This window comes from Leguminivora glycinivorella, chromosome 26 (assembly GCF_023078275.1).
Source record: "Leguminivora glycinivorella isolate SPB_JAAS2020 chromosome 26, LegGlyc_1.1, whole genome shotgun sequence".
Lineage (NCBI taxonomy): Eukaryota > Metazoa > Arthropoda > Insecta > Lepidoptera > Tortricidae > Leguminivora > Leguminivora glycinivorella.
The window spans coordinates 9,665,315-9,677,609 of NC_062996.1; the positions used below are offsets into that span (position 1 = coordinate 9,665,315).

The 12,295-nt window shown below is 37.0% G+C and overlaps 1 protein-coding gene across 1 annotated transcript in view; it reads left to right on the forward strand.

Moving 5' to 3' along the window:
• Positions 1-3,793, forward strand: part of LOC125239931 (venom protease-like) — a 31,437-nt gene extending 27,644 nt beyond the window's left edge. The window contains exon 10 of the mRNA XM_048147706.1: positions 3,421-3,793. Within this exon, the coding sequence (XP_048003663.1) occupies positions 3,421-3,591 (171 nt within the window). The 3' untranslated portion in view covers positions 3,592-3,793. The remainder of the gene's footprint in view (positions 1-3,420) is intronic.
• The last annotated feature ends 8,502 nt before the right edge of the window (positions 3,794-12,295 follow it).

The window sequence follows — 12,295 nt, forward strand, 5'->3', positions numbered from 1 at the left end:
TTTTTCTTTATTGCCCTTGGACGCAACGCACCACAATATCGACTCCCCTGATTCCTGGCTGGACCTGATTTTCACATCGTCGCCAGATCACGTAGTAAAATTCGGTCAAATGTTAGCACCTGGCTTTTCACGACATGACCTAATATATGTCTCATACAAAATCAAGCCGCCAAAACCGGAACCAGTAGTAGTTCACTTACGTGGCTTCGCGCGTATTAATATTCAAAAACTTAAGGAGGATGCCACTTTGGCTGACTGGTCGGGCACATTGCTGGCACAAACTGTTGATGATAAAGTCTCTCACTTTAACTCTGTTCTTCTGAAACTGTTTGATGATCATGCTCCGGTTCGACCAGTTAGGCTAAAGAGGCCACCAGCTCCCTGGATATCTAGTGACGTGCGTAAGGCAATGATGAGGAGGGACAGAGCGTTCCGCGCTTACAAGCGGAATCGGTGTGACGAAAACTGGCGGCTTTTTAAAGTTGCCAGAAATCGCTGCAACCAGGTGGTAAGAGCGGCGAAACGACGTTACATACACGACAACATTACGACTTCTTCACCCGCGGACACATGGAAATTTCTCCGGTCACTCGGAATTGGTAAAACCAAGGCCGATGTTGACTCACTTCCTTTTCTCTTGATCATTTAAATTTACATTTTTCTCAGACACCCGTTCTCAATTCTTTAATAAAATTCAAAACCTTGTGTTATATCGCATCTTTACCTTTCCCAAATGTTGACACTTTTACATTCACCTCTGTCACTGAAGATGAGATCAAAAAGATAGTTATGTCGGTTAGGTCTAAAGCGGTTGGACACGATAATGTGAGTAGAGTCATGATCACCCTTACTCTCGACTGCATTTTGCCTATTCTCACACATATTGTCAACACTTCTCTGCTCTCTGGGGTCTTTCCTTCATGCTGGCGGAGGGCCTTTGTCATTCCACTACCTAAATTATCTAACCCTAGTTCAGTCAATCATTTTCGGCCTATCTCCATTCTACCTTTTCTATCAAAAATTCTTGAGGCAGCAGCGCATAGTCAAATTTCTAAATTTATTCATAGTAATAACCTGCTCTCTTCTTTTCGATCGGGATTTCGATCTGGTCACAGCACCACCACCGCACTTCTCAATGTGGTTGAAGATGTAAGAAACGGCATGGAAAATTCGAGAGTAACGGTGTTGGTGCTCATTGATTTTTCCAATGCGTTCAATGCGGTGGATCATGACTTACTTGTTGCGATTCTTTCTCATCTGAAAGTCTCGCCAAAATCGACCGAGTGGTTTGTGTCCTACCTTGCTGACCGTGCTCAGGCAGTCAAATCCAGTTGTTCCTTATCTGCCTGGTGTGATCTGAACACTGGAGTACCACAAGGTGGGATTCTTTATCCTCTCTTATTCTCCGTCTTCATTGATCAAATCACCTCCAAAATCCGTAGCTCTTACCACTTGTATGCAGATGACCTGCAGCTGTACACTCAAGCTCCTGTAGAAGACATAGACTCTGCCATTTCGCTGATTAATGACGACCTGGATCACATAGCTGAATGGTCCAGTAGCTTCGGTATCAGCGTCAATTCAGCGAAGTGTCAGGCTATTGTTTTAGGAAGCCAACATCAGCTGGTAAAGCTCGGTGCTGTTGCCGTTGCACCGATCCTGTTTGATGGCACCGTCATTCCAATATCTAAGCAAGTGAAAGATCTCGGCCTTGTTTTAGACTCAAGCCTTACTTGGAATGACCAGGTATCTGAAGTCAGTCGTAAGGTGTGTGGAACGCTCCGTTATCTTTATAAATTTAAGAATTTTCTTCCAGTCGGTACTAAGAAATTACTCGTGCAAGCGCTAATTTTACCAGTCATTGACTATGCAGACGCGTGCATGACCAATATCTCACAGGAGCATCTCAACAAACTTGACCGTCTTATTAACAATGGCATTCGATTTATCTTCGGCCTACGCAAATACGACCACATTTCTTCATATCGTCGCCAGTTAAATTGGCTTTCCATTCGTCGTCGTAGGTCTTTTAGAATCCTGAGCATGTTATTCTCCATTTTGTTCGAGCCCTACTCTCCCAGTTATCTGAAATGTAAATTCACTTTCATTACCCCCGTCCAGGCTGTGAACTACGTTCCTCCCGCTCTCTCAAACTCTCCATTCCTTCTCACCGTTCTGGTTTCGTCTCTAACTCCTTCGCCGTCGAGGCAATCCGCCTTTGGAATTCTCTCCCCCTCTCTATTCGACAAGCCCCAAGCAAACTCGTTTTCAAACGACTGCTCCGCAAGCATCTTCTGGCAGAAGAATTCAAATAATGTTCACCATCATATATATGTAATTATATATATATTAGTCTATCTTTATATAAATTTATATAAGTATTAGTATTCAACCTGAGTTTAGTAAATTTTTGATGTCACGATTATATTTGTCTCTGTTAGCTATTATTTCTCCTGCGCCAACATATATGTCTCTGTTTAACCCAATGGTTGACTGGTAGAGAATGCCTTTTGGCATTAAGTCCGCCATTTGTACATGTTTCTTTAGTTGTGCAATAAAGTTTAAATAAATAAATAAATAAAAATACCTCGGCGGAAAATGGTTGTAGTAATGTACTATTCTTGTTAGGCACAATGTTAGACAACTTTCTGTGCCTAAAGATATCCATTTCTATTTGGATGGAAGTTAAGAAAAAAAACTAAATCGGTTCATCCGTTCGGGAGATACGATGCCACAAACAGACGAACAGACAGACACACGTCAAACTTATAACACCCTGTCGTTTTTGCGTCGGGGGTTAAAAATAGAAATGTGTCAAATTGTCGTTTTGTCATACATTCAATTTAACCTTACGTATCTCTACACGGACTAATCTTTCCGTGAAGATGAAATCCTATAATAGCAATTATATAGCAATATTTTTTACTATACATATTATATAGGTATTATGCTCAGTGCACTTATATTGGTCCACCTTTAGCATAGAGTTGAGTAAGGGAAGAGTTGTAACTCCATACATTAGTAAATTCAAGTTATTTGTAGTGACATCTAGCGTCATCCACGCGTCAAATAGCTTTAATTATCAGTACCACTACTCGACACTAGGTGCCAACAGTGTTGCGTCTACCAAAAGTGTAATATTAAAACAGTTTACAACTTATATTACAAGCGGGAGGAGAAAACAGAGTACTGATTAATATTATTGTAATATTAGCTAAAAATTTTCGAGTTTTAGACTTTTTGTTCGTCGCGCCATCTATTGGCAAGTTGCAGTACTGATAATTTACGCTAGTTGACGCGTGGATGAAGCTAGATTTCACTACAAACAACTTGCGTTTACTGATGTATGGAGTTACATCTCTTCCTCTATGATCATTAGTAATCCCTAAGCCAATACAAAAGATCAATTTTTGTTCCCAGGGTGACAGCGGCGGGCCTCTAATGACTTTCGCCAGAGACATTAATTGCTCATATGTCGTCCGCGGTATAGTGTCGTTTGGACCGCGCTGCGGCGCCGGAATACCGGGAGTTTATACTAATGTGCAGTATTATATGTCGTGGATACAAAGTGTAGTGTGGCCGACGAAGTAACTGACTTTATATAAGTAGTTTAAATGTGAGTGTGCACAAACGCCCCACTTTGTCGATTGCTATAAAGCAGTTTTGTCGGCTCATTCATATAAAGATACAAGTAATGTGTTAATGGTAGCCGACAAAGTGGGACGTTTTACTAAACACACACAAATACTCATTATGACTTTGATACGTACGAATAAATCGTATTGTGAGCAAATGTTGAAGTTTTTTTTTTATGCCAGACATTTTGTCCTTCCTTATACACCGTGTTTTTTTTTTGTTTTCCGTCAAATTCAACACGCAGTACGGTTCATCATCAGGAACCACCCTGTATATCGCTTTTTGTTAAATTAGAAAAAAAAATTTTTTTCGTCTCCATACATAATAAATGGATTAATTAGTGTGAGAGGACCTTAATCATAACATTAAAGTCATAATCAAGTGTTTGACGGCACATGTCAAAAAATAACATTAGGCAGTGGTAAGGGATGCCACACACGTGTTCAGTAATTAAATTATTATTTTTTAATAATTCGCTAACCGTGAGAGTTAAGAGGCTAGTTTCTTAGAGAAATTGATTGTATTTGAACGAAAGAATCTTCCCTTAAAGTTAACGGAATTCAATAAAAACAGGGTGTAGTATGTTGCGAAATTAACACATTTGCTGTCGACTATCGGGTATTTTATGATTTTGTTCACAGGTTTCACCCAACAGTCCGGATGAAGGAATTACAGCATAATATGAATCAATAATTTTGTGGTCCGGGATGGATGTGGTGAAAATAGGCTAGTTTCCTACTAGTCAAATCAGCTTCTTTTTAAGAACTGTCAAAACGATTTGCAAATATGGAATTACTATGAAATACTGAGGAGTTACGACACGGTCAATTCATCCACTTTATATCTTTCTCTTTGACTTATTAATTAGTAATTATGTTTAAACATAACTACTGTCCATGTTTTTCTTCTAATTATGCGGCGCTTTATTTCGTGCACTACTTAAAATATATTATTTTAAGTATAGGAAACTAGCCTATTGTTTGGCTGGGTGGCAACAAAGATCTGTGCACTAATTTATGATCAAGCGAACTTCTTGAAGTGAAGTTCGATCGAAATTATATGAGTCACTTCATTTGAAAATATTATTATTTTATTTGTGCGATGCTACCTGTACAATAGGGAAACTACATGGTTAATATAAATTTATATCTGAAAAATGAAGTGACGAAATATAATGGTGTTAAAGATAAAGCCAGATTTGAATCAGGTAAAATGTCAGATAAATTGCTTACTGGAAACTTTTCTAACTACAGCACATTTTTACCTCATTATCAAGAAATGTTCACTGCTCGTACGTCGTACTCGTCACAGGGATTTGTATCAGGTAAGTTGTCAGATGTATCAGGTAATTGGTTAGATTGGTACTACAATAAACTATCAAGTAAAATGTCAGAATCCGTAAATCACGATTTACAAAATACGATATCACGGTATTCTCTTAATTATTTTGCTTTGGTAATACAGGTACTTAGTTTAAATATGATTGAAAAGCATATATGTAAGTAAAACTATGTATTTTATAACATAAACTTAATTCCATGGAACATAATTGTGTAAATTCTAAAATTCATTATTAATAGTAATTTTTCAATACCCTTTTGATAAGATACCATTCATACCTTATCAACCAAAAACTTAATAAGGCAAGTCACACACGGACACTAATAGTCCAATAACCTAACCAGAAAATTAAAATTTTGAAAAAACCCCCGACCGCGACATAGTAGACCGATTTTCATGAAACATGGCTAAGAACACTCCCGACTAACTCAGCTTTCAGACAAAAAAAACTATATCTAAATCGGTTCATCTGTTCGGGAGCTACGATGCCAAACAAACAGACAGACAGACAGACAGGCAGACAGACAGGCAGATGGATAGACAGACACGTCAAACTTATAACACCCCTTCGTTTTTGCGTCGGGGGTAACACTTTCGAAACCGGGCTCTACGCGGCGCTACGACATTTTCGCTACATACGGGGAAACCCATGTAATCGGCTACGCTTCTACGAGCGGTGTACCCGACAGTCGGGTTCTTGGTAGCGAAAGTGTTAAAAAGAATTTGAACAAATTAAAAAAGTGGCAATACCTACTATAGAGACAAAAAGTAGCCTATGTCACTCTCCATCCCTTCAACTGTCCACTTAATAGTTATTTGTTATACAAGAGTGCAAAGTTGTATTTTAACGCCGAGTGTGGAATTGAAAAACGAGCAAGCGAAAGGATTCTATAGTTGAACCACGAGCGAAGCGAGTGATTCGAGAATAGAATCCTGAGCTTGCGAGTTTTTCAACACACGAGAAGTAAAATACATTTGCACTCGTGTGTAACACAAAACTTTCCCCTCACTATAGCGAGGAAAGAACAACGCAAAAAAACGCGTTTATCACTACTTCCAGTACTTCCACATGTGGTAAAACATCTTCATCACTAGATTAACCCACTTTTATCAATTTTAAAGCAGAAAATTTGCATCTATTCAAGGTCAAATTACTTTATCCACTAGTGGATAAAATGCGTTTTTACCCGCTGGTATTAAAAGACAAAACACGTGTTTCCGAGCTAGTGAGGGGAAAAAAATCACGTTTATTCGTCTCTCCGTTTTGCCGAGAAAGACGGACAAACAAACAGACACACATATATACTTTCCCACTTATAATATTATAGTATGTATATAGGTCGGCTGGTGTCAGTTTTTTTTTTAATACTACGTCGGTGGCAAACAAGCATGCGGTCCGCCTGATGGAAAGCGGTCACCGTAACCTATGGACGTCAGTGTGTGTGAAGGCCTTATTTCATCAAAGAAAAAACATTCTTTTCAGTTAAGTACATAGAATATTATGTAAAATAATATTCCCACGTCTTGCAAAATTAGGTTTGGCTCCATTTGGCAACTTAACCCCAGAAATTGGCGCAGGCACTAATTTATTAAAAATGCTACCATTTAGAAACCCAGAGAAAATATAATCCAGTTCTTCCATTACTTTTTTTAAACTTTATTAAATCTTCAGTGTGTCCAAAGATTTTCCTTACAAGTGTTCCCAAAATATAAATATAGAATACAATAAGAACTATAAGTAATCATAAAGCCTGACCAGTCACTTTTGGTGGGACCAGTGCCTTCAAAAACTTTTTTTTTCTTACTATACTGAACTGTCACCGCATCAGAATAACAGCGCCCTCTTGACAATAGTCATATACACGGTGTAACATGAGACCTGAAAGATTTTAACTACGCATTTCAGACCCTTTAGCACAACTTGCCTTGTCGCGCGCGAGTCCATACATCAAGCGCGACTTCAAGTATGAACTCGCGCGCGACTAGGCAAGTTGTGCTAGAGGGGCTGAGGGCATAACCTAACCACAAAATTTAAATTTTGAAAAAACACCGACATAGACCGATTTTCATGAAACATGGCTAAGGACAATCCCGACTAACTCAGCTTTCAAATAAAAAAACTAAATCTAAATCGGTTCATCCGTTTGGGAGCTACGATGCCACAGACAGACAGACAGAGACGTCAAACTTATATTACCTCGTCGTTTTTGCGTCGTGGGTTAAAAATAGTGATAAAATGTTATAAGACGTCAAGCTCGCCGATAATAATTTTTTTTTTTTTTTAAATTTCAGACCTTCCTCAAATTCTCAAGGATGAAACTTTGGGACAATGTAGAGTTCACATCGGCGTTTTTTGTGTCATTGTAAGAACATTTATTTGTGTGATGAGCACAGATATTTGTTCCTGAGTCATGGGTGTTTTCTATGTATATAAGTATGTATTTATCTATTTAAGTATGTATATCGTCGCTTAGCACCCATAGTACAAGCTTTGCTTAATTAGGGGCGAAGTTGATCTGTGTAAGGTGTCCCCATTATTTATTTATTTTCCCCCTTACTAGCTCGGAAACACGTGTTTTGTCCTTTAATACCAGCGGGTAAAAACGCATTTTATCCACTAGTGGATAAAGTAATTTGACCTTGAATAAAGTCAAATTAACTGCTTTATAATTGATAAAAGTAGGTGAATCTAGTAATAAAGATGATTTACCACCTGTGGAACTACTGGAAACAGTGATAAACGCATTTTTTTGCGTTGTAGTTTCCTCGCTACAGTGAGGGGAAAAGTTTTGTGTTACACTCGGGTGCAAATGTATTTTACTTCTCGTGTGTTAAAAAACTCGCAAGTTCAGGATTCTATTCTCGAACCACTCGCTTCGCTCGTGGTTCAACTATAGAATCCTTTCACTTGCTCGTTTTTCAATTCCACACTCGGCGTTAAAATACAACTTAGGTTGGTTAAAATACAACTTAGGTTACAAATTAGGTTGGAAGATGAGCTAACTGAGTCACGTGAGAAATGTGAATTATACCGAAACTTACTAAAAGAAAAGGAGCCAATATCAACAGTAGAGACACCAAAAGCTCAACCAAAAAGAAAAAAACAAGTGCCACAAAGTCGCACTGCTAAGAATGTCAGTAAGAAAAACCTCCAGTCAGTGAAAAGGAGCATATTTAATGAAAAATCTGAAGGACAGGGAGGGCAAAAAGAGCCAATGGTAGTTGCTTCTCGAAGAGACCAAAATGTGAGCCTCTCTAGCAAGCCTAAATTACTAATTTTGAGCAGCAACAATAAAAACAATATAGTTCGCATTATTAGAGATAACGATAGTTTTCAAAATTTCTCTTATTGCCATCACATCATGCCAGGCGCTGGAATAAAACAGCTGCTCCAAGGAATAACATCGCATTTGCAGAATATGACGATGAATGACTACTGCGTTATTATTCTTGGAGAAGAGGACTTCAAGGACCTGACTGACGTGAATGCACTAGTGCTTTACATAAGAGACATTGTAAAAACCATTAACTTTACAAATATTATTCTGTCTTGTCCAACGTTTATATGTGGTCGACCTCTTTATAATGAAAGGGTAGAAAGATTTAATAACATGTTGATGAACGATCTATGTAATCATAATAATTGCTTCTTTGTCTACGACAATAATGCAAATTTGGAATTTAATATGTTTTCTGCTTGGAGTGGTAGGTTAAATAATCTTGGCATGAGAAACATCATTGAAAACTTACAACACAACATTTCCTGGATCTCTCACAACTCCGTAATTGACCACAGTACACAAAAGGATGATTTTTTTCGTGCCAAATTGTAAAATGTATGATAGTCTTAATATACTCCACCAAAATGTCTGCGGTATTTCAAACAAAGCTGATGAAATCCAAATTTACATTGAATCGCAAAACAAACCATTACATTATGTATGTTTAAGTGAACATTTTTTGAACAAAAATTCTATTAGTTCTCTGAATTTACAAAATTATAAAATAGCTTGTCACAACACACGGCCGACAAAAAAAAGAGGTGGCACTTTAATTTTGGCTTTGAATAACAGAGATACTGAAGTTCTTGCGTTTTGTGACAAACTGTATTTAGCTGAAGGGTTTGAAATTTGTGGTGTAAGGGATATACATACGAGTCTACACATCTGCTGTTGCTATAGAGCACCATATTTTAAGAATTTTGATGTTTTCTTGGAAAGGTTTGAATTACTGCTAGAACAACTTTTCAATAAAAAAGCTATTATTGCTGGTGACTTCAATGTTAATTTAATAACTGATAATAAGCACCGTAATGATTTTCTTAATCTTTTAAAGTCTTACAATTTTAAGCATCTTATCAATGATGTCACCTTTAGAAGAAATGATTCTCAATCTTGCGTCGACAACTTCATTACAAATTTGTCCAGCGATTCAATTTTGACAACTGAAGTTGATCACAACGGTCTAGCTGACGGACATGCTGCTATTTTTTGCGAATTAGAAACAGAAACTAATACGAATAATGATCTTAACCAAAGATTTGTGTTTAGGGAAAAAAGATATATAAGTGATAAAACAAATCTCCAGTCATTTCGAAATAGATTAATAAATACTTACTGGTATAATTTGAGCATTAGTGAATTTCTTGATAACATCTCACATTTTTACAACGATAGTTTTCAAAAGACTAAGAAAAAAATAAAATTGATAAAGGACTCCAAAATTAAGTGGATAACTAAGGGTATTAAAGTAGCGAGTAAAATGAAACGTGTATTGACTAACTTAAACAAAGAAACTTGTGACAAATCTATAATAGATTATAAAGACAAATATATTAATATCTTTAGAAGAGTTGTCAGATATGCAAAACGGGCAGCAGTTCAGTCAGAAATAAGTAGTGCCAAAGGATCGGCAAAAGTAATATGGAATGTTGTTAATAAATATCGTAACAAATCTCACAAACCTGAACTTGGCAAAATTATTCTGAAGGTAGAGAATGAGGTTGTTGATAATCCTCTAGAAATAGCTAACTTTTTTTCAAAGGGTTTCGACCATAGTAATGACCCAAACACTGGTGATATGCCTTCTGCTGTACATCTACTTGAACAATCTAATAGTACTAAATTCAATAACATATCTTTTCATGCAGTAACTTCAATTGAAATAATGAAAATAGTTCAAAATATGAATAACAAAAAATCTAGTGGTTTTGACGAAATGCCCATTTCTGTGGTAAAAGATTGTATAGACTTGCTAGCAGAACCATTAGCTTTTCTCTTTAATAGATGTTTCGATTTTGCAGTATTTCCCGAACAGTTAAAAGTGGCTAGGGTCCTGCCAATTTACAAAAAAGGATCAAAAACTGACCTTAAGAATTATCGGCCGATATCGCTTCTTCCAGTTCTCTCAAAAGTTTTTGAAAAGCTGATCAAATCACGCCTTTTAGACCATTTCACACTGTATGATGTCATCAGTCCTCGGCAATACGGATTCCAAAAAAACTTAGGGACTGTTGACGCTATTGACTCTCTTGTAAATGATATTGTGACAGAGCTTAACAATGGTAAAAGAGTGGCGAGTCTTTTTATTGACCTTAGTTCTGCTTTTGATTTAGTCGATCATGCTATTCTTATGAAAAAGCTCGATTTCTATGGGATCAGAGGCAATGCTTACCAACTCCTTTTAAATTACCTTGAAAATAGAAAACAGTTTGTGGAAATACGAAACGTTGAAAACTCTTACGAAAAATCTGTTAATTCCGAAGCTGTTGATATTAAACGTGGTGTCCCGCAGGGCTCCATTCTCGGCCCTTTACTATTTCTCGTATTTACAAATGATCTCATAAACTATATCAAAGGTACTGTCAAAAACTGTAATTTGACGGTTTATGCAGATGATACAAATGCAACGGTTTCTGCTGACAGTATTGACGAGTTAAATAAGATTATGAATGATCTAGTTGTAATATTTAGTGACTGGTTTGCAAAAAATAATTTACGAGTAAATACTGATAAGACTAAAATAATAGTATATAAATATAACTCTCACAAGACTGACAAACTTGAAGTGTCAATGAATGGAGCTGTCATAGATGTAGTAGAACAGGTTAAATGTCTCGGTGTACGCATTGACTCTTATCTAAACTGGAAGCATGAGTTGGAGGTTGTCGAGAGCTCTATTGCATCATCATGCTATGCTTTACGCTGTCTTAGGGAGGTCATGGGAATCGATCAACTCAAAACAGTCTACTATGCTCTGATAGAATCTAAGTTAAGATATAGCATCAAACTCTGGGGAAATAGCTACAAATATAATATCAGCAGAGCCCTTATAATTCAAAAGAGAGCAGTCCGTACTATTTTCCGCATACCCCCATGGGTCTCGTGTAGACACTTTTTTAAAGAGTTGGGAGTTCTCACAGTGCCTAGTTTGTATGTGTTGGTGTTGCTCACAAAGCTTCTAAGGAACGAGTCTTCTTCGGAGCAACATGAACGCCTACTTACGCGCACCAAAAATATGAAGGTAAAGTTTCGTCCCAGACTCGAGGTTGCTGCACATTCCGCTGGCCATCAAGGTATATGTATTTATAACCGATTGCCTACAGAACTTAAAATCATTACAGATTACGCTTTATTTCAAAAAGAACTAAAAAAGTTTTTATTGAGAAGTTGTTTTTACACCGTAGACGAAATTTTTCATAATGTTTAATAATCTAGGCTTACCATTTTTATTGTTCCATTATATTTAGTTTTAAGGCTTCAATTCAAACACAATACCTGTATTGTTTTCTTTGAATAAATATATGATATGATATGATATGACTTTGCCCCCTTGTATAACAAATAACTATTATATTATTCTGTTAAAATCATTCGGTTTTCTCATGTTACACTGTGTATTTCTGGCCAGGCTTCGTCATGATACCTGCTATCGATTTTATTCTATAATTCGCGAAAAAATTAGAAAGAGATCAATAAGTAATAAAAAATACCAAAATAATAAGGTCAATGTATATGACAAATACCATTTTCAGTACAGATGGTCGCTTTTTTACGCACTAGTGCGAGAAGTGGTTCATTATATGCCAGGTCGAAACTTCGGAGGCTCATCTGTACTGAAAAACGTCGTACGATACACGTGCGAAAAGGAAATTCGTAGGTCGTGTTTTAATTTATCGCCACTCGTTTCGAACTTCCTTTTTTACGCACTTGTATCGTAATGGACTATTTCAGGAAAAACCATCATAGGCAAGAACACTATTATTAACATAATATACTTTCCTGAATGCGTAGCCAAATGCACAAACGCTCACAAAACG